Raw genomic sequence first — 27,144 nt, forward strand, 5'->3', positions numbered from 1 at the left:
TGCCTTTCAAATAAATAAATCTTTTTTTTTTTTTTTTAAGGATTTATTTACTTATTTGAAAGTTGGAGTGATAGAGAGAGGAGAGACAGAGGTATTTTTCATCTGCTGGTTCATTCCCCAGATGGCTACAATGGCCAGTACTGGGCCAGGCCAAAGCCAGGAGTCAGAAGCTTCTTCTGGGCTTTGCACATGGATGCAGGGGCCCAAGCACTTGGGCCATCCTCTGCTGCTTTCACAGGCGCATCAGCAGGGAGCTGGATCGGAAGCAGAGCAGCTGAGACTTGAACCCATAAGGGATGCTGGCATTGTAAGTGGCGGCTTAACCCGCTGCGCCACGGCACCAGCCCCAAATAAATCTTTGGGGGAAAAAGTATGTGGGTGATGACACTCCCTTACCCTGCTTAGTTCTTCAGGCGAGTCAGACTTCTCTTCCTTCTGATACTGGTTTATTCTACTCCCAGGGTTTAAGCAAAAGTGTCACCTCCTCTGAGAGGCCCCAACACCGACTTCCCTATCTAATAAAATATCCCAGGTACCCCCATGGGTTTTGCTCTGTGGTTCTGTTCACTGCCTGTCTTTGCCAGTAGGGGCCGAAGGGCAAACCCCTGGCAGGCATCTGGGCAGCTCCAGGCCTGTGTATTACCGAATACATATTTTTCATACGTTTAAAAGTTTATATGAGGCCGGCGCCGCGGCTCACTAGGCTAATCCTCCGCCTTGTGGTGCCGGCACACCGGGTTCTAGTCCCGGTCGGGGCGCCGGATTCTGTCCCAGTTGCCCCTCTTCCAGACCAGCTCTCTGCTGTGGCCCGGGAGTGCAGTGGAGGATGGCCCAAGTCCTTGGGCCCTGCACCCCATGGGAGACCAGGATAAGTACCTGGCTCCTGTCATCGGATCAGCATGGTACGCCGGCCGCGGCGGCCATTGGAGGGTGAACCAATGGCAAAAGAAAGACCTTTCTCTCTGTCTCTCTCTCTCACTGTCCACTCTGCCTGTCCAAAAAAAAAATAAAATAAAATAAAATAAAATAAAATAAAAAAGTTTATATGTAAACTCTCCTTTTTAAAATAAGCATTATTCTGATTTCTTTTTTCTTTCTTTTTTTTTTTTTTTTAAGATTGATTTATTTTGAAAGAGTTACAGAGAAGGAGAGATAGACAGAGAGGTCTTCCATCTGCTGGTTCACTCCCCAGATGGCTGCAACAGCCAGAGCTGCGCCGATCCAAAGCCAGGAGCCAGGAGCTTCTTCTGGGTCTCCCACTCGGTGCAAAGGCCCAAGCACTTGGGCCATCTGTGCTTTTCCAGGCCATAGCAGAGAGCTGGATTGGAAGTGGAGCAGCTGGGACTCGAACCAGTGCCCATATGGAATGCCAGCACTGCAGTTGGCGGCTTTACCTGCTACACCACTGCACCAGCCCCCTGATTTCTTAATTTTTCTGTTTAAAGTGGTATTTTCTTGTATTATCTATTTTCCAGTTGAAATTATGAATATTTTAAATTATTTTTTAAAGATTTATTTATATATTTGAAAAGCAGAGTTATAGAGAGGCTGAGGCACAGAGAGAGAGATCTTATATCTGATGGTTCACTCCCCAAATGGCTGCAATGGCCAGAGCTGGGCTGATCCAAAGCCAGGAGCCAAGAGCTTCTTGCAGGTTTCTCACTCAGGTGCAGAGGCCCAAGGGCTCGGACCATCTTCTGCTGCTTTCCCAGGTGCATTAGCAGGGACCTGAATCAGAAGTGGAGCATCAGGGACTTGAACTGGTGCCCACATGGGATGCCAGCACTGCAGGCAGTGGCTTTTTACCCTCTATGCCTCAGCGCTGGCCCCGAAAATGAGTATTTTAAGAACTATTGTAATTGACTGCCGATACTTTTTTTTTTTTTTGATTTATGTATTTATGTGAAAAGCAGAAAGAGAGAGAGAGAGAGAGACAGAGAGAGGTCTTCCATCTGCTGTTTCACTCCTCAGATGGCCAAAACATCCAGCACTGGGCCAGGCCAAAGGCAGGAGCCGTGAATTTCATCCTGGTCTCCTACGTGGATGCCTGGGCCCAAGCATGTGGCTGTCCTCTGCTGCTTCCCCAGGCATGTTAGCAGGGAGCTGGATTAGAAGTGGAGCAGCCGGGACTTGCACTGGCGCTGGTGCTGCTGGAGGTGGCTTTTCTCTCTCTCTCTTTTTTTAAAGATTTATTTTATTTACTTGTAAATCAGAGTTACACAGAGAGAGAAGTAGAGGCAGAGAGATCTTCTATGCGCTGGTTCACTCCCCAGATGGCCACAACGGCCAGAGCTGCACCTATCCAAAGCCAGGAGCCGGGAGGTTCTCCTGGGTCTCCCACGCGGGTGCGGGGGCCCAAGCACTGGGCCATCCTCCACTACTTTCCCAGGCCATAGCAGGGAGCTGGGTTGGAAGTGGAGCAGCTGAGACTTGAACCGGCGCCAACATGGGATGCCAGCCTGCAGGCGGTGGCTTCACCTGCTCTGCCACAGTGCCAGCTCCATGGAGATGGCTTTTTTCATTACACTACAGAGCCTGCCCCACCAGTACTTTTATTTATTTATTTGAAAGTCAGAGTTACACAGAGAGGAGAGAGAGGTCTTCCATCTGCTGATTCACTCCCCAGTTGGTTGCAACGGCCGGAGCTGTGCCAATCCGGAGCCAGGAGCTTCTTCCAGGTCTCCTACGTGGGTGCAGGGACCAAGTACTTGGGCCATCTTCCGCTGCTTTCCCAGGCCACAGCAGAGAGCTGGATCGGAACTGGAGCAGCCAGGTTTCAAACCGGCGCCCATATGGGATGCCAGTGCTTCAGACCATTGCGTTAACCCGCTGCGCCACAGCACCGGCTTCCTGCCAGTACTTCTTAAAGCCAGCCTATCGGCGTCCTCTGTGATTGTGGGAGGAGTGCAGGATGAGTCTCCCACGTTTGTGCTTCGGCTGCCAGCGTCCTCCAAGTTCTTTCATGGAGCTTTGGCCTGTCTCTGTTCGGGATTGTTTTGCATGTAAAACTGGCTGTTCCCCAACAGATAAGTGGTTGCTTGTCTTCGCATTAGTTCTCTGCAGGAGTAACTGATGTTCCTCTCACACATGTAGGCCTTACCTAGTAAACCTCCTGCCGTGCCTGACGCGAACAAGCAAGAGACCTGAGGAATCAGTCCAGGAGACCCTGGCTGCAGCTGTTCCCAAAATTATGGCTTCGTTTGGAAATTTTGCGAATGACAATGAAATTAAGGTATGATGGTTGCCTCGGTTCACAGGCATGTGAATGATGTAGTGAACAGGCTTGTGGGTGTTCGGGCTTTGGAGCAGCAGTCCGCTGAGAGTGCTCGTGGAATTTCCACTGCCCTCATGTGGCCAACTGTGCTTCCACTCCGCTTTCTTGTCTGGGGGTGGTTAGAGAGACGGTTTACAGATGCACATTGGAAGGGATTTTCCAGAGCAGATTGGTTCTAGGTGTGCAAGGTCGACCAGAGGCAGTGTGACTGTTCCAGGCCTGCAGGGAGCAGGAAGCTTGCTGACGTGCCTTGTCGCTGTGAAGTCAAGTGGCTTCCTGTCCACAGCCACCTGCAAATCTGCATTACGGTCACTCCGTGATGTGGCCTGCAGGTGATAGGGTTCTTGGCCATCCGCTCTTTTGTGGGTGAGTGCTGTGGTCAGTGGTGCAGTGGTCGGAGCACTGTCCTCACTGCTGGCTCTGTCCCTTTAGGCAGATTGTCCAGCACTCTAAGTTTGTTTCCTTTTTACTCTGAAAAATGAGCCATCAAGGGTACTCACGTGGCTGAGGCGGAAATGAAAGAATACCTGTTAGTAGTGTGAAGATTCAGGTTTTATTAGCTGTGTGGCCCTGGATAAATGATTCAGCCTCTCTCTCTCTTTTTTTTTTTTTTCTCAGTTTTCTTGTTTTATTAAGAAGCTGTTAAAACCAATGTCCTGAGTTTTGGAATGATGAAGGGAGATCTTGAATCTGAAGAATTCAGTGAAGTAACTGAATCACTGTAAATAGTAGTTGTCAGTTTGATTGGCGCCAGGTACTTCCGGGTCCCCCACGTGGTGCAGCAGCCCTGGGACTTGGGGCATCTTCCACTGCTTTTCCAGGTCGTTAGCTGGATCGAAAGTGGAGCGGCTGGGACTGGAACCAGTGCCCATATGGGATGCTGGTGCTGCAGGTGGCGGCTTTACCTGCTACGCCACAGTGCTGGCCCCTCCCTTGCTATTTATAAGGTCCTTCTCCAGATTTTTTAGTCTTAAAGCTTGACTGGGAACATGCAATTCACATAAGGATCAGTTTATTCCCTCTATTACTGGTTGTAAAGCCTTTTTCCTTTAGTTTTTTTTTTTTTTTTTTTTTTTTTTAAGATTTTATTTATTTGAGAGAGACAATTACAGACAGTGAGAGGGAGAGACAGAGAGAAAAGGTCTTCTATCCTTTAGTCCCCAAATGTCCGCAGTGGCGGAAGCTAAGCCAGTCAGAAACCAGGAGCCAGGAGCTTCTTCCGGGTCTTGCACGTGGGTACAGGAGCCCAAGCACTTGGGCCATCTTCCACTGCTTTCCCAGGCCTTGGTAGAGAGCTGGATCGGAAGTGGTATAGCCGGGACTCAAACCAGCGCCCATGTGGGATGCTGGTGCTGCAGGCAGAGGATTAACCCACTGTGCCACAGTGTTGCCCCTTTCCTTCACTTTTATTTGCACCTTGTCTGCTCCTAATCTTTTATTAAATTTATTTATTTATTTATTTATTTATTTATTTTTGACAGGCAGAGTTAGAGAAAGAGAGACAGAGAGAAAGGTCTTCCTTTTCCATTGGTTCACCCCCCAAAATGGCCGCTATGGCTGGTGTGCTGCGGCTGGCGCGCCGCGCCGATCCGAAGCCAGGAGCCAGGTGCTTCCTCCCGGTCTCCCATGCGGATGCAGCGCCCAAGCACTTGGGCCATCCTCCACTGCACTCCTGGGCCAAAGCAGAGAGCTGGACGGGAAGAGGAGCAGCCAGGACAGAACCGGTGCCCCAGCCGGGACTAGAACCCGGTGTGCCAGCGCCGCAGGTGGAGGATTAGCCTAGTGAGCCGCGGCGCCGGCCTACTCATAATCTTAACCTCACAATTGGATCTCCTCCTGGAAGATTAATTTCTACCTTAGGTGCATATAAAAATGACCCATAAAATTGTTTTTTAATTAAGTATTGGAGCTTGGAACCTCTCCCCCTTTACCACTGACGACGTCAGTTTTTCTGTGGAGAATTCTGTACCTTTTGGTTGGAACATCAGGCAAGAATAGGCAGCTCCAGTGTGAAACAAAAGTGTTGTGGTCCCCTTCAGGTTTCGTCCGTAAGTTTCCTCCACGCTGTAACTTGGGGTTTCGCCTTCTTGGTGAGCAGGCTTTCGATCTGCAGTGGGAAACCGTGATTTCCGCCGTTTCTGCTTTTCCTCTTCCCTCTCATGAAGACTTTCTGTGCTTCCCTAAATAGTTCCTCAGTTATTTTTCATTCTACCCATCAATCTTCTGTAATTTCTTTGTGATGTCAGACCACCTGTTGGTTATAAAATTAGCTTTTAAAAATCCTGGTTCCTCTGGATCCAGTCCAGAGTATTTTCTCTTTTGATCTTTAAGTCTTAGTAGGAAAGTGGGGAGGGGGTCCTCTTCTTTCTCCTGTTGAATTTCAAATGCCTTAGAGACACTTTGTGACCTGGTAGCAGACTTTCATTGCCTTAATTACCTCTCTGAGATCTGCATTTGTGCCTGATCCCTGGGATCAACATTGGAAAGTGTTTGGTTGGCCGATGAGACCCCTGTCTAGGAGGACGCTCCTTTTCTTAAATCAGGGTAAGGGTTTAAGGGGGCCGTTGGTAAGACTTTCTCATGATCCCCGGATGATCCTCCTGCCCCTGATTCTTCTGCTGCTGCCCCTTGATTTTCTTGTCTGCCACCCTGAGGTACATAGGGAGGGGCAGGCGTGATGAGGGGTCTGAAGACTTCATGTTGGGACCCTCCTCCTCCCTTCTGAGGGGAACGTAGGGGTCACGTCTTCATCCAGCAGAGAGCACAGTCCTGCCTCTCCTCTGGGAAGGATGGGGTTTGCTGTCACAGAACATCAGGGCCAGACTGGGGCCAGAGGACTGAGGGTCACGAATTGGGTCTTTAGGTCAAGTAGAAGCGCAGTTCCTCTTTGTTCCCGGTGCACGAGGTGATCCCCAGGAGCCCAGCATTCTCCCCGTGGACTCTCTGAGGGAGTCTCTTTGCCCCCCTGCCCCCCTTCCCTGGGCCTAGAACTCTGATTTCCCATTTTCAAGCGGTCTCTTGTGATGGGGACTTCTTGCACACCCTCCCCAGTGTTTCTGTGACCTCAGCCACTGTAGTGCAGGTTTCTTGACCCAATTCATCCATCCCCGGCTGTTTCCCTTGCAGGAGTTTGGAGCTTCTGGTTGAAGTCGGATTGTATGAAATATGTGGTAAGTTTCACCGGAGCTTTATCTTTTATCTCCATGGACTTTTGCTTCCCAGGTTCTCTTAAAGGCTTTCATAGCGAACCTGAAGTCGAGCTCCCCTGCTGTCCGGCGCACGGCGGCCAGCGCGGCTGTGAGCGTCTGCCAGCACTCGCGGAGGACCCAGTACTTCTACAGCTGGCTGCTGAACGTGCTCTTAGGTAAGCAGAGTCGGTGAGTGGGACGTGCAGCTTTGGCTCAGGAGAGACCTGAGAGTCCAGCACTGGACAGCCCCTCGGCTCGCAGGCCACGTCGCTTGGCAGTGGCAGACTGATAACGGGAGCCGTGTTGGGGTTCTGTGGCTGGCAGATGCAGCCGTGCTGAAGGGCACCTAGCTGGGCGCTGGTTCTGCCCGCGTCAGCCTGGCCCTCCATCTGTGAGGGCTCAGGTCCCTGTGGGTTCTGGTAGGTCAGTCGACAATGTCTCCTTCAGTATGAGTGACTGAAGTCAAGGCCAGAAGTGCTGAGGTGAGCCGTGGATCGCTTGCTCTAAGTGACTGCCCGCCTTGGCGATGCACCAGGTCATGTGCTGCCTTTGTCCCTCACGGCCAGGCGCATCCAGGGCTTTCCTGCGGGTCTCTTGGCTCGACAAGCCCTGAATCCCGGGTTGAGGGTCCTGTTGCCGCCTTTGTAGGTCTGCTGGTTCCTGTGGAGGAAGAACATTCCACGCCGCTGGTCCTGGGCGTGCTGCTCACGCTGCGGTATCTGGTGCCCTTGCTGCAGCAGCAGGTCAAGGATACGAGCCTGAAAGGCAGCTTTGGGGTGACACGGAAAGAAATGGAAGTCTGTCCCTCAGCAGAGCAACTTGTGCAGGTAGGAGGGTGCAGGGTTGACCCTAGCCCTGGGCTGCAGGGACGCACATTCACAGAGCCACGGTAGGTTAGGCTGCTGCCTGTGACACTCACATCTCATATAGGCACTGGTTCGTGTCCTGGCTGCTCCACTTCCTGTCCAGCTCCCTGCTAATTTGCCTGGGGAAGCAGCAGAGAGTGACCCAAGTACTTGGCCCTTGCACCCACTTGGGAGATCTGGAGGAAGCTCCTGGCTTTGGCTTGGCCCAGCCCCAGCTGTTGCAGCTGTTTGGGGAGTGAACTAGCTGATGGAAGACTCTCTCTCTCTCTCTCTGTCTCTCAAATAAATAAATAAATAAATCTTAAAAATTAAAAAAAATCACTTAATTTCCTTTTTTTTAAAGATTTATTTATTCATTTGAAAGTCAGAGTTACATAGAGAGAAGGAGAGGCAGAGAGAGAGAAAGAGAGGTTTTCCATTCGCTGGTTCACTCCCTGGTTGGCTGCAACAGTAGGAGCTGCATGGATCTGAAGCCAGGAGCCAGGAATTTCTTACGGGTCTCCCATGTGGGTGCAGGGGCCCAAGCACTTGGACTATCTTCTGCTGCCTTCCCAGGCCATAGCAGAGAGCTGGACAGGAAGTGGAGCAGCCGGGACTCGAACTGGCGCTCATACGGGATGTAGCACTGCAGGCGGTGGCTTTTCCTGCTGCACCACAGCACTGGCCCCTGCCACTTAATTTCATTAGGAAGCAGCAGAGCCGAGAATGGACTCTGGGGCAGGATGGCTCAGCTGCCATCATGGGGGTCAACCTTTAGTCCATGACCTGTGTGTATCTTGTCCTTTCAAGTTATGTGGAATGTTGTGCACACCATGTAAACCCCTGCCTGGCCCAGAGACTGCTGCCGCCATGTTCTAAAGCTGGGCTCGTCAGTGTGCTCCTCCACTTGGTAACTTGTTTGAGCTCCGTCTTTGTGCGAGGCACTGGGATGGGTGCTGGGAATCCAGTGTGGCGTGCACTGGGTGCAGTGGTGAGTACCTCTGCCCTGCACCTGCGACTGGTATGCCGAGCAGGGAGGCATGCTGAGAAGTGTGGGGGGACAAAGTGTGGGTCCTGGTAGGCATGCAAGAGCTCAGTGCTCTCTGAAAGCATTACTTGAGGATACATTCCTGCCACAAGGGGAAGCCCTGAAGTCGGAGAGAGAGGCATCTAACCCAGGACTGTGCTGAGAGCGATTGAGCCGAGAGAGGCATCTAACCCAGGACTGTGCCGAGAGCGATTGAGCCGAGAGAGGCATCTAACCCAGGACTGTGCCAAGAGCGATTGAGCCGAGAGAGGCATCTAACCCAGGACTGTGCCGAGAGCGATTGAGCCGAGAGAGGCATCTAACCCAGGACTGTGCTGAGAGCGATTGAGCCGAGAGAGGCATCTAACCCAGGACTGTGCCGAGAGCGATTGAGCCGAGAGAGAGGCATCTAACCCAGGACTGTGCCGAGAGCGATTGAGCCGAGAGAGAGGCATCTAACCCAGGACTGTGCTGAGAGGGTTCTAGGTGATAGCTGTGCAGAGTTCAGATTAGGAGCTCCGAGTAACTCCTGCAGCAGACGCTACACCTGGAAGTGGGGAAGAGGGAAGACGGCGCCGGCATGTTGTTAGCACGGAGTTGGAGAAGAACAGTGGCTTTAGGAAAACCAGCAAAATCTGTGATCCAATTATGTAGCAAAACAACATGCTGGATAATTGTACGGAAGTAAGGATGATAATAAAAGATAATCCATTTGACTATTACCCTTGGGACACACAGTAATTATGACCTTCCTTTTTCTTTCATTTTGAATTGGGTCACATTAATAGGCTTTGCAGTGAATGATATTCATGTGCACATGGTAAGGTCCATACGTTTTAGACTTCTAGGTAGAACATGTACAGTTTAACTGCTCCACTTCTGATCCAGCTCCCTGCTAATGGCCTTGGAAAAGCAGCAGAGGACGGCTGAAGTGTTTGTGCTCCTGCCACCCACTGGGGAGATGTGGATGAAGCTCCTGGCTTGGTCCTGGCCCGGCTCCCGCCTGCTGTGGCCATCTGGGCAACAGACGGAAGATCTCTGTCCCCCTTTGCTCTGTGTCTCTCCCTCTTGGTCTCTGGAACTCTGACTTTCAAGTAAAAGAGAAAGATTTAAATGGTGCCCACTGGGGCACGGGGACTTGTTGCCGCTGCCAGTGGAGTTTAGGAGGGTCCGACGAGGTGCGGGACGCATGGGAGCTGGTTTCCGCTTTTCCCGGTGAACGGGAGGGACCTGCTGTGCTCAGAATGAACGGCGTACAGTCGGTGTGAGCTGGTTACCGGAGCGGGTGCCACAGCCTCTTCCATAATGGGCCAGGTGGCGAATGCTGCGGCTTTGCAGGCTGCCCCATCTCTGGTGCCGCTCTCGACTCGGCCAGTGTAGTGCAGAAGCAGTCCCAGATGACGATAAGAGGCCACGTTCGGATGAAATCTCACGTTCAGAAGTAGGCTCGGGCCAAACCTCGGCTGGAGACTGCCCCTCGTCAACCCTTGCTCTGCGGAGGTTTCCATCAGAAGAGTTCACGTAGGGAACAGTGTCGTGGCATAGCAGGGTTTGAGTCCCAGCTGTCCTGCTTCCCGCCCGTCCGGCTCCCTGCTGCTGTACCTGGGAAAGCAGTGGGGGATGCCTAAGTGCTTGGTCCCCTGCTTCCACATAGGAGACCCAGATGGAGATTTGGACTCCTAGCTTTGGCCGGGTCTTGTCCCTGCTGTTGAATCATTTGGAGACTGAATCAGTGGATCTCCGTGTCGCTCCTCTCTCTTTCTCCCCCTCTCCCTCTTGTCACTTCGCCTTTCAAATAAGCAAAACTTTTTTAATCTAAAGAGTTAAAACAGATGATAAAGGTGAGACTTTGTGAGACTTTTGCTTTTTATTTTTTTTTTAAGAGTATTTATTTGAGAGGCAAAGTTACAGAGAGAGGGAGAGACAGAGAAGTCTTCTCTGCTGGTTCCCTCCCAGATTACCACAATGGCTGGAGCTGGACCAGTCTGGGTCTCCCACGTGGGTGCAGGGGCCGAAGCACTTGGGCCATCTTCTACTGCTTTCCCAGGCCATCAGCAGGGAGCTGGATTGGAAGTAGAGCAGCTGGGACACAAACCGGCACCCATATGGGATGCTGGCGCCGCAGGCAGAGGCTTAACTACTGCATCACAGTGCCGGCCCTGTGTGTATGAACTTCCGTGATGTTAAAAGTAGGGTTGGCAAGCTTACCAAGTAAAGGTACAGGATGCCAGTGAAATTTGAATTTCAGTTAAATAATGAGTAATTTGTGGTATAGATATGTGCCAAATTGCATGGGACTTACTTATACTAAAAATTTTTATTTATTTGAGATTCAAATTTTACCATGAACTCTTATTTTATATGATAATTTTTTTTTGAGATTTATTTATTTATTTGAAAGTCAAAGTTACACAGAGGGAGGAGAGGCAAACAGAGAGGTCTTCCATTCGCTGGTTTACTCACCAATTGACCGCATAGGCCAGAGTTGCGCCAATTCGAAGCCAGGAGCCAGGAGCTTCCTCAGGGTCACCCACATGGGTGCAGGGGCCCAAGGACTTGGGCCATCTTCTACTGCTTTCCCAGGCCATAGCAGAGAGCTGGATGGGAAGTGGAGCAGCTGGGTCCCAAACTGGCACCCATATGGGATGCTGACACTTCAGACCAGGGCGTTAACCCACTGCGCCACAGTGCCAGCCCTGTTATCTGATAATTCTAAATGGAAAAATAAGTTTATATATACTAATGTGATACAATGTTAAAAGTACTAATCCACTTTGACATGATGCCTTTAAAACTTTTTTAATTTTAGAAGTTATTTATTTATTTTAAAGAGTTACAGAGAAGGAGGGGGAGACGCAGAGCCATCTCCATCTGCTCTTTGGTTGTGAGGCTGTCCGCTGGACTGCATCCTCAGGTGTGCTGGGCCTTATTCCCTTGTCAGCTCTGGAAAATGCAGGTCTTAGCATGCTGCTGCTCTAGTGGAAGGAATTCATGTCACAACGAGAAAGCTACGGAAATTTAGAAAGCAGCGTGGAAGCTAGTGACCAACTTGGTCATGATGGTAGGGAAAATTTCAGGGGGAGAAATCCAGCCCAAAAAGACCTATTAAAAAAAAAATGAAGGGGCCGGCCATGGCTCACTTGGCTAATCCTCCGCCTGCGGCACTGGCACCCCGGGTTCTAGTCCCGGTTGCTCCTCTTCCAGGCCAGCTCTCTGCTGTGGCCCGGGAGGGCAGTGGAGGATGGCCCAAGTGCTTGGGCCCTGCACCCACATGAGAGACCAGGAGGAAGCACCTGGCTCCTGGCTTCGGATCAGTGCAGCGCCGGCTGTGGCAGCCATTAGGGGAGTGAACCAATGGAAGGAAGACCTTTCTCTCTGTCTCTCTCTCACTGTCTATAACTCTCTCTCTGTCTCTCTCGCTCACTGTCTAACTCTGCCTGTCCAAAAAAAAAAAAAAAAAAAGAAAAAAAGTGAAGGTCTGGTGGTATTGCACACTGGGTTAAGCCACTGCTCACCACAATGCTGACATCCTAACTGGGCGCCGGTTCAAGTCCTGGCTGCTCTGCTTCCTGCCCAGCTCCCTGCTGATGCACCTGGGGAAGCAGCAGAAGATGGTCCAGTCCTTGGGTGCCTTCCACCCGTGTGGGAGACCCATATGGAGTTCTGCTCTTCTGGCTTCTGTCTGGACCAACCATAGCTATTGTGGCTATTTGGAGAGTGAACTGGTGGATGGAAGATCTCTTTCTCTCTCTCTCTGTCCCTGTCTCTGTAACTCTGCCTTTCAAACAAATAAAATAAATGTTAAAAATATGAAAGTAGATGGCCGGTGCCGCGGCTCACTAGGCTAATCCTCCGCCTGCAGCGCCGGCACACCGGGTTCTAGTCCCGGTCGGGGCGCCAGATTCTGTCCTGGTTGCTCCTCTTCCAGTCCAGCTCTCTGCTGTGGCCTGGGAGGGCAGTGGAGGATGGCCCAAGTGCTTGGGCCCTGCACCCCATGGGAGACCAGGAGAAGCACCTGGCTCCTGCCACCGGATCAGCGTGGTGCACCGGCCGCGGCAGCCATTGGAGGGTGAACCAACGGCAAAGGAAGGCCTTTCTCTCTGTCTCTCTCTCTCTCTTACTGTCCACTCTGCCTGTAAAAAGTAAAAAAAAAAAAAAAAAAGAAAGTAGAATATATATATATATATATTTTTTTTTTTTTGACAGGCAGAGTGGACAGTGAGAGAGAGAGAGACAGAGAGAAAGGTCTTCCTTTGCCGTTGGTTCACCCTCCAATGGCCGCCGCGGCCAGCGCGCTGCGGCCGGCGCACCGCGCTGATCCGATGGCAGGAGCCAGGAGCCAGGTGCTTTTCCTGGTCTCCCATGGGGTGCAGGGCCCAAGCACCTGGGCCATCCTCCACTGCACTCCCTGGCCACAGCAGAGAGCTGGCCTGGAAGAGGGGCAACCGGGACAGAATCCGGCGCCCCGACCGGGACTAGAACCCGGTGTGCCGGCGCCGCTAGGCGGAGGATTAGCCTAGTGAGCCGCGGCGCCGGCCGAAAGTAGAATATATTTGTAAAACCAAGTCTGGGGCTGGCGCTGTGGCACAGTAAGTTAAACCTCTGCCTGAGGTGCTGGCATCCCAGATGGGCGCTGGTTCAAGACCCAGATGCTCCTCTCCCCATCCAGCGCTCTGCTATGGCCTGGGAAAGCAGTGGAAGACGGCCCAAGTGCTTGGGCCCCTGCACCCGTGCAGGGGACCAGAGGAAGTGTCTGGCTTTGTACTGGCTCAACTCTTGGCTGTTGCAGCCATTTGGGGAGTGAACTAGTGGGTGGAAGACCTTTCTCTCTGTCTCTCCCTCTCTGTGTCTGTAACTCTGCTCTCAAATAAATAAATCTGATGGGGGAAAAACCAGAAAACCATGACCAAAGGCAGGCATTTGGCATAATGGTTAAGGTGCCATTTGGGACTCCTGCATCCCACTTTGGGGTGTCTAAGTTCAAGTCCCATCTTTTCTCCTGTTTCTGACTTTGTGCTAATGTGAATCACTGGGGGCAGCAGGCAGGTGATGGCTGGAATAACTGGGTCCCTGCCACCCACGTTGGAGTCCTGGATTGAGTTCCTGGCTCTTGCATCGGCCTGGTTGTGTGGGCATTTGAAGAGCAATCCAGCAGATGAGATATTTCTCTCCTTCTCTCAAATCAGTTAAAAACAAACGAAACAGAGCCATGACCAGCACACCTGTGTTTCTGTGGTTGTAGGTTTATGAACTGACTTTGCATCACACACAGCACCGAGACCACAACGTTGTCACTGGGGCGCTGGAACTGTTGCAGCAGCTCTTCCGGACTCCCCCACCAGAGCTGCTGCACGCTCTGACCACGCCGGGGGGCCTCGGGCAGCTCCCTGCGGCCGAAGAGGAGTCTGCTGGCCGGAGTCGCAGTGGGAGCATTGTGGACCTTCTCGGTGAGTTATTAGCAAGGTCCGCCTTAGAGTTAACAGTGCAGCAATAAACTGTCAGTTCCCCTGTTGACTTAAGGCCCTGCTCCAAGCTGAGCAATCCATATCTTAACTCCTGAGGAAAGCTCACAGTGGGTGACAAAATGCGGTCCATTATTTAGCACCCGGCCCCTGACTCTGGTGTGGCTGTCTCCTGTGGCATTTCTGGTGTCCTCGGATGGAAACATTGGGGAAGGTGTTGAGTGTCTGCGTCTGGGCTCTCGAGCTCTCCGCTCCTTTGGGTGCTGGCTTCAGAAATCTCCTCCAGCCTCCACCCTTCAGCCACCTATACTGCCCAGTCTCTGCTTCTCTCTTCAGCACTCAGGGCGCTTCTGATTCCGCGAAGGCTTGCGCCCTGGTGCTGTGGGTGCAGTCGGCCATGTCTGACGAGAGGGCGCCCTTTGGGAACGCTTGTTCCCCGGGTTCTAGAATGCAGCGTGGCACGCAGCAGGCCTGAGCTGAACGTTGGCTGAGTCTGGGCCTCCGTGTTGCTGCAGTGTGTGCGGTGGGCGTGGCTCATGGCGTGGGCCGGACGGGCTGACGGGTAGGCTGACGGCTGCCTCCTGTGCACCTGCGGCTTCCGTATGCCTTGTGTTCACTTGGCGATCAGGAGCTCTTTTCTCCATGGGGGCACACGCTACAACTAATGAGGAGAAACATTGGTTAATGATAGTTTCTAATGAAAATTTATACTTTTTAAAGATTTATTTATTTGTAAGGCAGAGTTACAGAGAGGAAGAGGCAGAAAAAGAGAGAGATCATCCATCCACTGGCTCAATCCCCAGCTGGCTGCAATGGCCAGAGCTGTGCCAGGTCGAAGCCAGGAGCCGGGAGCTTCCTCCAGGTCTCCCGTGTGGGTGTAGGGGCCCAAGCACTTGGGCCATCTTCCACTGCTTCCCCAGGCCATAGTGGAGAGCTGGATTGGAAGTAGAGCCACCAGGACTTGAACCAGCACCCATATGGGATGCCGGCACTGCAGGTGGCAGCTTCACCCGCTGTGCCACAGCGCTGGCCCCTATACTTGATTATTAGTTGACTATATTACTTGAGATTCCTTTTTTTTTTTTTTTAAATTTTTTTTTTTTTTTTGGACAGGCAGAGTTAGACAGTGAGAGAGAGACAGAGAGAAAGGTCTTCCGTTTCCATTGGTTCACCCCCCAAGTGGCCGCTACAGCCGGCACGTTGCGGCTGGCGTGCTGTGCCGATCCGAAGCCAGGAGCCCTGTGCTTCTCCTGGTCTCCCATGTGGGTGCAGGGCCCAAGGACCTGGGCCATCCTCCACTGCACTCCCGGGCCACAGCAGAGAGCTGCCCTGGAAGAGGAGCAACCGGGACAGAATCTGGCGCCCCAACCGGGTCTAGAACCTGGTATGCCGGCGCCCCAGGCGGAGGATTAGCCTAGTGAGCCGCAGCGCTGGCCTGAGATTTCTAATATTTTTAGTTTGGCTTTGTAATTGTAATTTATTTTAGCTATTTTGATGTTTTAGCTAACATCCTTATTTGAGTGCAAATGTGCAATTAAAATGCTGAATTATGGTATTTAAGTACTAACTGTGGCATGATGTACCCATTTTCTCTTGTTTTAAAGTTGAATCAAACTTTTTGAAGATTTTAGTTTCTTGTAGATTTTAGCAGCCTTATTTCATCTGTCACTTCTGTGATTTGCAGCTGGAGGGGGTTCCTCATGCAGCCCTGTCCCTTCAAGAAAGCACAAAGGTGAGTGTTCCGGGGGCAGTGTCCTGTTGACTCTCGCCGCCTTTTCTGTGAACACTTAGGCTTCCGTCTGGCGTCCTCCGTGAGTGCAAATGTTGCAGGAATCTGATAAGCAGGCCAGGAGAGTCCACAAGGGTGGCTTTTATAAAAGCTTGGAATAGGCCCGAGAGTACATGTGTAGGCCTGATGGGCCGCAGGGTCTCTTTGCAACGGTTTCACTCTGCCCCGTGGAGGGACCACAAGCTGCTCTGTAGGAACTGGCCGTCCTGTGTCCTGTGCTCGCTCCTGCTTTTGGGAGTGTGTGGTTGTGTTTTGTACAGGTAGTGAACCTTCCTGATGAATTTTGTTTTGTATTAGGAATATTATTAAATGGCCCCTTTGATTAATTATTTTAATTTGGGTTTAGTTATCATTTTTCAGCCACATTTAACTCTAAATGTATCAAAGTGTTCTAATATAGTTCATTTTAGTAAATTGAAGTATTTCTGATATGATCTGATCGTTTTAGTATATTATCGCTTTGTAACACCATTTTCTTTTCCTCTGTGGATTTCCATTGGAAAGAATTGTCTTTTTCTACCTTGAAATCTTATACACTAAACCTTTCTCATGTCAGGATTTGAGTAATATTTCCAATAATATTTGCATTATCAAATGGGATTTTTTTAAAAAAAGATTTTATTATTTGAGAGGTGGAATTATAGAGAGAGAGAGAGAGAATCTTCCATGCACTAGTTCACACCCCAAATGACTGCAGTGGCCGGAGCTGGGCCGATCCGAAGCCAGGAGCTTCTTCCGGGTCTCCCACACAGGTGAAGGGCCCAAGCACTTGGGCCATCTATCTCCCACTGCCCTCTCAGGCTGTAGCAGAGAGCTGGATCAGAGGAAGAGCAGCTGGGATATGAACTGATGCCCACACGGGGTGCCGTTGCTGCCTGGGATATTAACAGGAGTAACATTCTAGAATTCACGGAGTTAAGTGGACATTTCCTAAAACAGCCTTGAATACCTATACTGTTTGGTCCATCATAGTGTGGGATGCTGCTTACTCCTTCCTGAGGTTTAGCCAAACACTGAGATTGTTTAAAAGCCAGAAGGATTCTTGGAAGTTCTCTTTGTATTCTCTAATTAGGAGAGATTCTTAAATACAGCTTTAACTTACCTTAATACCAATTTGTTTATTTGTTTTATAAATGGGATTTTTAAGGAAAGATTTATTTGAAAGGCAGGGGTTGAAGGTGGAGGGAGAGCTTGATCTTCCATTCACTAGTTCACTCCCAGATGCCTGTGACAGCCCAGGTCGAAGCAGGAGCCTGGAGCCCCATCTGGGTCTCCCACGCGGGTGGCAGGGGCCCATACTTGAGTGTCTCCTGCTGCCCCCAGGGTGTGCCTCAGCAGGAAGCTGGATTGGGAGTGGAGGAGCTGGGACTCCAGGTGTCCCAACAGGGTTTTAATTGGTGCACTGCTCTCCCACCTGCCCCACGCCCTTTGTTCCAGGTGAAATCTGGTAAAAAGAGTCATTGTGTTGAACCTGGGATTGCATTCAGGGAGGTGCTGGGCTCTGGTGCAGCCCTGTCTTGTAGCGTCTAGGACGGGTTGCCCTGGAGTGGATCTGCAGACCAGCTCCCTGAAGTTCTCTGATTTCTCAAGGCCAGCCACTTGCTCTGTAATGAAGGGCCCTGTTATTTAGTAGTCACGCCAGGTTACTCTGGTAATCACGTCTGGATCGGTTCCCTTTGCTAATTTTTTTGTGGTTTTATTGCTGTATCACTCTAAACTTACGAAAGTCATCATACCTCTGACCTGTTCTTTGAGGATCGGTAAAATTAGAAATTGCCAATTACCGATGGTTAACCAAGTGGTGTCATTTAATGGCGTATACACGTAGTGTGGTCATCATGACTTAGAGTCCAGTTAGATTTTATTAAGATTTTTGATTTCCTTTTCCCCCTGCTAACATAATTTTGACACATGAAGTTTAAGGCAATCTTTAGAACCCGGGGTGCCGGCGCCGCAGGCGGAGGATTAGCCAAGTGAGCCGCGGCGCCGGCCTGTTGCTACTCTCTAAGATGGCTGAACGTTTCCTAAGCCAGAAATGTTAAAAAGGAATTCTGTCACACCAAGTCAGTCATGAGCAAGTTTGCAGTTCACAGGCATTTAATCTACACAGAGGAAAAGGCACTGCATGAGGGCAGGCTTTGCGTCGAATAAGCTGCCTCAGCCCTGCCTTTGGGGAAGCTACCCTTTGCCAGCTCAAGGCAGGGTCTGAGCTCCGGCCTGCGTGAAAATGTATTTGTGGGTTGCCAGGAACAGCGTGGGGAATACACAGACACTAGCTTCTTGCTGCTCATTAACGCCTGGGACAAGAGTTAAGCTTTGTCTGAGGGGAAATGAGCTTGAGGAGACACACACAATACCAAAAAGTTCAGCCAGCTCACTTACCTAACATGAACGGGGAGCTTTGCTCAGTCTAAGTACTTGTTCTTCGCAGTGTGTATCTATGATCATAATACAATGAAGTTTTATAGTTTCCAAATCAAAATACAAATGATTCTCAGTTCTGTCCTTTTGCTTGAGTTCTGGTTATTACCTATAGAATATAGAAAGCAGATAATAAAATAAAAGTGACTTTAGGTATGAAAGTTATAAATAATTTCTGATGTCACATTGGAGATTTGATATTATCTGAGAGCTAATAGAGTTGGGTTTTTCAGCCATAGCTTACCATTTTTAAGATTAAGTAGTGGGCCGGCGCCGCGGCTCACTAGGCTAATCCTCCGCCTAGCGGCGCCGGCACACCGGGTTCTAGTCCCGGTCGGGGCGCCGGATTCTGTCCCGGTTGTCCCTCTTCCAAGCCAGCCCTCTGCTGTGGCCAGGGAGTGCAGTGGAGGATGGCCCAGGTGCTTGGGCCCTGCACCCCATGGGAGACCAGGAAAAGCACCTGGCTCCTGGCTCCTGCCATCGGATCAGCGCGGTGCGCCGGCCGCAGCGCGCCGGCCGCGGCGGCCATTGGAGGGTGAACCAACGGCAAAGGAAGACCTTTCTCTCTGTCTCTCTCTCTCACTGTCCACTCTGCCTGTCAAAAAAAAAAAAAGATTAAGTAGTAATGTAAGTTATTTAAAAGTAACAATCTAAATCAATAAATACTAATTATTTAAATACTTTGTGCTATATAGTTTGAGAGCCAGTTTTTAATTGTTTTCTATATAGATATAATTTTAATAGTATTCTTAACATTGGCATTCTTTGTGTTGAGCACTCTTGAGGTATAAAATATAGACTTTGAGGGAAAATGAAGTATGCCTTGGACTTTGAGTTCAGAGCAACCATGTATGTAATTTTTGAAGTCCTTATTTTTAGCGAACTTAAAAGGCATATCGCTGCATTGTTCACCAGGCAAAGTGCTCTTAGGAGAAGAAGAAGCCTTGGAAGATGACTCTGAGTCGAGATCGGACGTCAGCAGCTCAGCCTTTGCAGGTAGACGCGCTGTGAGCGGCCCTGGCGGACCTGCCTCCGCCCCCCGCAGCCCCTAGGGTGTTTGCCCAGCCCGCTGTCTGCCCCAGCCCAGCCCCTGCGGCTTCCAGGATGGCCTCTGGGGGCAGCCAGTTGTGGAGCCGACTGACTGCTGTAGAGGATGATTTGGACTTCTGTTTTAACTTTCACTCTGAAACAGGAGTGACGGTGTGTTCACATCGCATGTTTGATGTTTTCCTTGTTTTAGACTGTTTCACAGTTAGATCTTTCCTCCTTGAGCGTGGCTTTTCAGGTAGGAGATGTTGGGTAAAAATACCATGAATTCAATACTACGTTGTTGGGGGAATGGGATGAAAATTCTCTTTGGATAATTTTTTAAAAAGATTTATTTATTTATTTGAAAGGCAGAATTACGGGGCGGGGAAGAGAGTGATCAATCTTCCGTATGCTGTTGCTCCCCAAACGGCCACAATGGCTGAAGCTGGAACCAGGAGCTTCTTCCAGGTCTCCCAAGGACTTGGGTCATCTCCCGCGGCTTTCCAAGGCACATAGGCAGGGAGCTGGATCAGAAGTGGAGCAGCCGGGATTCTAACCGTTGCTCACACGGGATGCCAGTGTCGCAGATGGTGCAGGTGGCGGCTGTGCCACAGTGCTGACCCTGTCCATGGATGATTTAGCTTGAAAGGCTCTCCCTTTGTTTACAGATAATTATCTAATTAAATTTGTGTGTATTTGATGAAAGATGAGTGTTAAGACACTAGAAACAACATTGAATGAGAATGAGTTTGTTTGGATAATCCTCTCTCAAAGAATATTTTTAGATAAATTAAAATAGATCAAAATACTCCTCTTTTTTTTTTCTTTTTTTCTTTATTTATTTATTTACTTATTTATTTATTTATTTTTGACAGGCAGAGTGGACAGTGAGAGAGAGAGAGACAGAGAGAAAGGTCTTCCTTTTGCCGTTGGTTCACCCTCCAATGGCCGCCACGGTTGGCGCGCTGCGGCCGGCGCACCGCACTGATCCGATGGCAGGAGCCAGGTGCTTCTCCTGGTCTCCCATGGGGTGCAGGGCCTAAGCACTTGGGCCATCCTCCACTGCACTCCCTGGCCACAGCAGAGAGCTGGCCTGGAAGAGGGGCAACCGGGACAGAATCCGGCGCCCCGACCGGGACTAGAACCCGATGTGCCGGCGCCGCAAGGCGGAGGATTAGCCTAGTGAGCCGCGGCGCCGGCCTCTTTTTTTCTTTTTTTTTCTTTACTTATTTGAAGGGAAGAGCTTGAGAGAGAGAGAGAGGGAGAGACAGAAAGATCTGGGCTCTGCTGATTTACTCCCAAATGACACAACCATATCTGGGGCAGGCTGAAACCAGGAGTTGGAATTCCATCTGAGTCTCCCCTGTGGGCGCAGGGCCCAAGCACTTGTGCTGTCTCCTGCCTCCCCAGTGCATTAGCAGGGAGCTGGATCGGAACAGGGACAGCTGGGACTCGGCCAGTGCTCTGATATGGGATGCCATGGCTGCAAGCAGCAGCATCACCCTCTGCAGCAGATGCTAGTCCTAAGATCCTCTATTAGGAAGGAAAAATCTGAGTAATTCCAGTGACAATTATTTATTAATTCATTTTCCAAAACAAAACTAATCTTTCTCATGATTACAAAAGAAGAAATTAGTACAGCAGAGATTACGCCTGTTGAAGAGTTCAAAGCTCAGGTGCCGACTGACCCAGGTGCCCCGAGCAGTGACTACAGCTAGCAGCTTGATGTTAGTGTTTTCACAGCGATTTTAATACAGTGGAGTTGTTTGGCTGGTTCTGGGTTTTTTTTTGTTTTTTTTTTTTTTTTTAAGATTTATTTTATTTATTTGAAAGAGTTACACAGAGAGAGGAGAGGCAGAGAGAGAGAGAGAGAGAGGTCTTCTATCCGATGGTTCACTCCACAATTGGCCACAATGGCTAGAGCTGTGCCGATCTGGAGCCAGGAGCTTCTTCCGTGTCTCCCACAGGGGTGCAGGGGCCCAAGCACTGGGTCATCTTCTACTGCTTTCCCAGGCCATAGCAGAGAGCTGGATCAGAAGAGGAGCAGCTGGGTCTCGAACCAGCGCCCATATGGGATGCTGGTGCTTCAGTCCAGGGCTTTAACCCACTGTGCCACAGCGCCAGCCCCTGGTTGGTTCTGTTTTTAAATGGATATTTAAAAACTGACCTAGGAGGGCCGGCGCCGCGGCTCACTAGGCTAATCCTCCGCCTTGTGGCGCCGGCACACCGGGTTCTAGTCCCGGTCGGGGCGCCGGATTCTGTCCCGGTTGCCCCTCTTCCAGGCCAGCCCTCTGCAGTGGCCAGGGAGTGCAGTGGAGGATGGCCCAGGTGCTTGGGCCCTGCACCCCATGGGAGACCAGGAAAAGCACCTGGCTCCTGGCTCCTGCCATCGGATCAGCGCGGTGCGCTGGCCGCAGCGCGCCAGCTGCGGCGGCCATTGGAGGGTGAACCAACGGCAAAGGAAGACCTTTCTCTCTGTCTCTCTCTCTCACTGTCCACTCTGCCTGTCAAAAAAAAAAAAAAAACTGACCTAGGATAACGTGGTATGAATTTATGCTACCAGAGAATAGGACTGAGTTAGAGACCTTGGAAGAAGGCAAGCCCACCCTCAAGAGACGGAAGCTTCTGTCGTTTCCGACTGCTGCTCGCTCAGAGCGCCTGGTCTGACCAGCCAGCCTCCTGTTCGACCTCCTGTTTCAGCTAAGGCTGGAATGGTCGAGTGAGACCTTGAACTTCAGTTTTTGCAGTGAAATACCATTTATTTAATAACTAGTATTTATTTAATAACTAGTATTTATTTAATAACTAGTATTTAGAAGCGATGCTTCCCCTTACTTTCTTCTGCAAGGATCACAGTGAAGGCCAGTTGAGGGGTGCGTGAAGGGTGTGCTGCTGTCCTGCCTTTGGCTTTTGTAGTGCATATCTTCCCTGTATTTCAGAATGCTTTGTAGCCGAAACATCTGTTAGCAGTGAACTTTTTGTCATTTTCCACTTGTTCTCCTGCCGTTTGACCAACGCGAGTGTCTTTGTCTTCAGCCTCAGTAAAGAGTGAGATCGGGGGAGAACTGGCAGCCTCTTCAGGGGTCTCCACTCCTGGTGCTTCGGGTCACGACATCATTACCGAGCAGCCCAGGTCGCAGCACACATTGCAGGCGGACTCGGTGGACTTGTCCAGCTGTGACCTGACCAGTGCTGCCACTGACGGGGACGAGGAGGACATCTTGAGCCACAGCTCCAGCCAGATCAGTGCTGTCCCATCCGACCCTGCCATGGACCTCAACGATGGGACCCAGGCCTCTTCACCCATCAGTGACAGCTCCCAGACCACCACTGAAGGGCCTGATTCAGCTGTGACCCCATCTGACAGTTCTGAAATTGTAAGTGAGCAATGGGCTGCCTGTCGTCCCACGCTCTTCCCTGGAGGCCCAGGCCTACTTTTTTCCTACTGTCCAGTCTCAGCAGGGACAGCGCAGCGGTCATCAGCTCATGTCCCTGCCTTCACTGAAGGAGGTGGCTTCGTGTCTTGGATTGAACACACTTGTATTCACTCTGCTGAAGCTGAGTGCATTTTATGTTGTTTTTAATTGTTTATTAATTTACTTGAAAGGCAGAGAAATAGGCCTTCCGTTCGCTGCTTCACTTCCCAAATGCCCACACAGCTAGGTCTGGGCCAGGCGGATGCCGGGACCTGGAACACATCCAGGTCTTGCGTGTGGCAGCAGGGACCCAACCGTGCAGTCACAGGCAGCTGGGTCAGGAGCGGAGCGGGGCTCAGGCCAAGCACTTGGCTGTAGGATTTCAGCATCCTCAGCCTCATCTTACTGGGCCACATGCCTGTCCTGAAGCTTACATTCTTTAAGACCTTGTTGGGCCCTGGCTCCCTAAAAGTCCGTACAGTCTGTTATTAACAGGTTTGCAGTCTTTGAACAGCACAGACCCGAGGCCTCTGAACTGTGAGTTAATGGACAGGAGGCACATCTGGGATATTCTAATCGAAAAGTTTGCTATAAATGTATACTGAACTTTCTACCCCATTTTGTCTCCAATTTAAAAAATTATGGTAAAATATACGTAACATAAATTTTGCCATGTTAACCATTTTTAAGGGGCATTAAAGACTTGTAAAGAATGCCGTCCCCACCCCCTCCACGCGACTCCACCCTGTACTGAGCTGCCTGCCGAGCAGCCCTCTCCCCACACCCTGGACGCCACCACTCTGCTTCCTGTCTCAGTTGCACTGCTGCAGGCCTTTCATGCCGTTCTGTCTTTGTGCCTGGCTTATTTCAGTTCACAAAGTGTCTAAGGGTCACCCAAGTCGTAGCCAGTATTAGCATCTCCTAACTTAAAAAAAAATTGCTGTACTGAGAGAGAGTGAGAGGAGAATCTCCCATCTGCTGGCTCATTTTGCAACAACCAGGGCTAGGCCAGCTGAAACCAGGAACCAAAATTTCGTTCCAGGTCTTAGTACAGGTGGTGGGGACCCAACTACTGAGCCACCATGACCTGCTGCTTCCCGGCTGTGTGTCAGCGGGGAGCTGGGATCCGGGAGCTGCTTCCCCGGCTGTGTGTCAGCGGGGAGCTGGGATCCGGGAGCTGCTTCCCCGGTTGTGTCAGCGGGGAGCTGGGATCCGGGAGCTGCTTCCCCGGCTGTGTGTCAGCGGGGAGCTGGGATCGGGAGCTGCTTCCCGGCTGTGTGTCAGCGGGGAGCTGGGATCCGGGAGCTGGGATCGGGTGGAGCTGCTTCCCGGCTGTGTGTCAGCGGGGAGCTGGGATCCGGGAGCTGCTTCCCGGCTGTGTGTCAGCGGGGAGCTGGGATCGGGAGCTGCTTCCTGGCTGTGTGTCAGCGGGGAGCTGGGATCCGGGAGCTGCTTCCCCGGCTGTGTGTCAGCGGGGAGCTTATCTCTGTGAGTGGACATTAAGAACAGGATAGGTGTTTTGACTTCAGAGAAATTTCAGGTTGTACACAGCATTTTAAAATAGACATGAGGCTGTGGAGGGAATACAAGAATGCTGCATACAAACCAGGAGCAGTGCGTGCTGTGAGATGTGATGTCCGTCATGATCCGTCCCTTGCCTCTGCTGTCTCCTGCCATCCCCCGAGCTGTCACCAGCGACCGAATGTTCTGCTGTGGGGGTGGGATCTGGGATTCAGCCTTCAGCCAGGAGCTCCTAGTTTGCTGACCTGCCGGGAGCTAACATTTTCCTTTGGTGTGTCTCACTGCTACAGTTCTTTGTAGTCCATGAAGTGCTTCCCTGTCCTTTAACTCATCAAATTACTTAGTAAACACTGTATTTGGTGCCTTTTATGTTCTAGAGATTGCTCAGAAAGCTGGAGTGAAGAGAGGACACAGTTTCAGTACTTTTGCTCAGTTTTAGAGAGGGGTGGCCAGTGCTCTGTAAAGGCCTAGATTCTGAGTAAGTGTCTCTGGCTTTGTGGGCCGTGCCGTCTCTGGCAGCCCTGTGATCTCTGCAGGGAGAGTTTGAGAGCAGCGCCACGAGAGTGAAAGCGAGAGAGCAGGACTGTTTTGTTTTGTTTTTTTTATTTTCTTTCTTTTTTTCACAGGCAGAGTGGACAGTGAGAGAGAGAGACAGCGAGAGAAAGGTTTTCCTTTGCAGTTGGTTCACCCTCCAATGGCTGCCAAGGCTGGTGCGCTGTGGCCAGCGCACCGCGCTGATCCAAAGCCAGGAGCTAGGTGCTTCTCCTGGTCTCCCATGGGGTGCAGGGCCCAAGGACCTGGGCCATCCTCCACTGCACTCCCTGGCCACAGCAGAGAGCTGGACGGGAAGAGGGGCAACCGGGACAGAATCCAGCACCCTGACAGGGACTAGAACCCGGGGTGATGGCACCGCAGGCGGAGGATTAGCCTAGTGAGCTGCGGCACTGGCGCAGGACTGTTCTTGCAGAAGCTGTGTGGTGCTGAGTGTGGTGCACAGGCTGAAGTTTGCTTTCTGTCTTGTGAGTGTGAGTGTGCACGTGTGGGACAGGTATCTCCAGTAATGAGACACAGTGTGCACGTGTGGACAGACATCCCCAGTAATGAGATGCAGTGTGCACGTGTGGACAGACATCCCCAGTAATGAGACACAGTGTGCACGTGTGGACAGACATCCCCAGTAATGAGACACAGTGTGCACGTGTGGGACAGACATCCCCAGTAATGAGACACAGTGTGCACGTGTGGACAGACATCCCCAGTAATGAGACGCAGTGTGCACGTGTGGACAGACATCCCCAGTAATGAGACACAGTGTGCACGTGTGGACAGACATCCCCAGTAATGAGACACAGTGTGCACGTGTGGGACAGACATCCCCAGTAATGAGACGCAGTGTGCACGTGTGGGACACGTATCCCCAGTAATGAGACGCAGTGTGCACGTGTGGGACACGTATCCCCAGTAATGAGACACAGTGTGCACGTGTGGACAGACATCCCCAGTAATGAGACGCAGTGTGCACGTGTGGACAGCCATCCCCAGTAATGAGACGCAGTGTGCACGTGTGGACAGGCGTCCCCAGTAATGAGACGCAGTGTGCACGTGTGGACAGACATCCCCAGTAATGAGACACAGTGTGCACGTGTGGACAGGCATCCCCAGTAATGAGACGCAGTGTGCACGTGTGGACAGACATCCCCAGTAATGAGACACAGTGTGCACGTGTGGGACAGCCATCCCCAGTAATGAGACACAGTGTGCACGTGTGGGACAGCCATCCCCAGTAATGAGACACAGTGTGCACGTGTGGGACAGGCATCCCCAGTAATGAGACGCAGTGTGCACGTGTGGGACAGGCATCCCCAGTAATGAGACGCAGTGTGCACGTGTGGACAGACATCCCCAGTAATGAGACGCAGTGTGCACGTGTGGACAGACGTCCCCAGTAATGAGACGCAGTGTGCACGTGTGGACAGGTATCCCCAGTAATGAGACGCAGTGTGCACGTGTGGACAGACATCCCCAGTAATGAGACACAGTGTGCACGTGTGGACAGACATCCCCAGTAATGAGACACAGTGTGCACGTGTGGACAGACATCCCCAGTAATGAGACACAGTGTGCACGTGTGGACAGACATCCCCAGTAATGAGACGCAGTGTGCACGTGTGGACAGCCATCCCCAGTAATGAGACGCAGTGTGCACGTGTGGACAGACATCCCCAGTAATGAGACGCAGTGTGCACGTGTGGACAGACATCCCCAGTAATGAGACGCAGTGTGCACGTGTGGACAGGCATCCCCAGTAATGAGACGCAGTGTGCACGTGTGGGACAGACATCCCCAGTAATGAGACGCAGTGTGCACGTGTGGACAGACATCCCCAGTAATGAGACGCAGTGTGCACGTGTGGACAGACATCCCCAGTAATGAGACGCAGTGTGCACGTGTGGACAGACATCTCCAGTAATGAGACGCAGTGTGCACGTGTGGACAGACATCCCCAGTAATGAGACGCAGTGTGCACGTGTGGACAGACATCCCCAGTAATGAGACACAGTGTGCACGTGTGGACAGACATCCCCAGTAATGAGACGCAGTGTGCACGTGTGGACAGACATCCCCAGTAATGAGACGCAGTGTGCACGTGTGGGACAGGCATCCCCAGTAATGAGACACAGTGTGCACGTGTGGACAGGCATCCCCAGTAATGAGACGCAGTGTGCACGTGTGGACAGACATCCCCAGTAATGAGACACAGTGTGCACGTGTGGACAGGCATCCCCAGTAATGAGACGCAGTGTGCACGTGTGGACAGACATCCCCAGTAATGAGACACAGTGTGCACGTGTGGGACAGACATCCCCAGTAATGAGACGCAGTGTGCACGTGTGGACAGACATCCCCAGTAATGAGACGCAGTGTGCACGTGTGGGACAGACATCCCCAGTAATGAGACACAGTGTGCACGTGTGGGACAGGCATCCCCAGTAATGAGACGCAGTGTGCACGTGTGGACAGGCATCCCCAGTAATGAGACGCAGTGTGCACGTGTGGACAGGCATCCCCAGTAATGAGACACAGTGTGCACGTGTGGGACAGACATCCCCAGTAATGAGACACAGTGTGCACGTGTGGACAGACATCCCCAGTAATGAGACGCAGTGTGCAC

At 51.3% G+C, this 27,144-nt stretch overlaps 1 protein-coding gene across 2 annotated transcripts in view; it reads left to right on the top strand.

Annotated features, from left to right (window-relative positions):
- The window catches only part of HTT (huntingtin), a 169,125-nt gene that overhangs the window by 40,454 nt on the left and 101,527 nt on the right, over positions 1-27,144 (top strand). For both annotated transcript variants that reach the window (XM_051836726.3, XM_089325101.1), the window contains exons 6-12: positions 3,094-3,232; positions 6,497-6,638; positions 7,111-7,289; positions 13,577-13,781; positions 15,481-15,528; positions 18,922-19,002; positions 22,072-22,412. In XM_051836726.3, the coding sequence (XP_051692686.3) occupies positions 3,094-3,232; positions 6,497-6,638; positions 7,111-7,289; positions 13,577-13,781; positions 15,481-15,528; positions 18,922-19,002; positions 22,072-22,412 (1,135 nt within the window). The remainder of the gene's footprint in view (positions 1-3,093; positions 3,233-6,496; positions 6,639-7,110; positions 7,290-13,576; positions 13,782-15,480; positions 15,529-18,921; positions 19,003-22,071; positions 22,413-27,144) is intronic.

Source organism: Oryctolagus cuniculus, chromosome 2, assembly GCF_051225735.1.
Source record: "Oryctolagus cuniculus isolate XC-2025 breed Fujian yellow rabbit chromosome 2, ASM5122573v1, whole genome shotgun sequence".
Taxonomy (NCBI): domain Eukaryota; kingdom Metazoa; phylum Chordata; class Mammalia; order Lagomorpha; family Leporidae; genus Oryctolagus; species Oryctolagus cuniculus.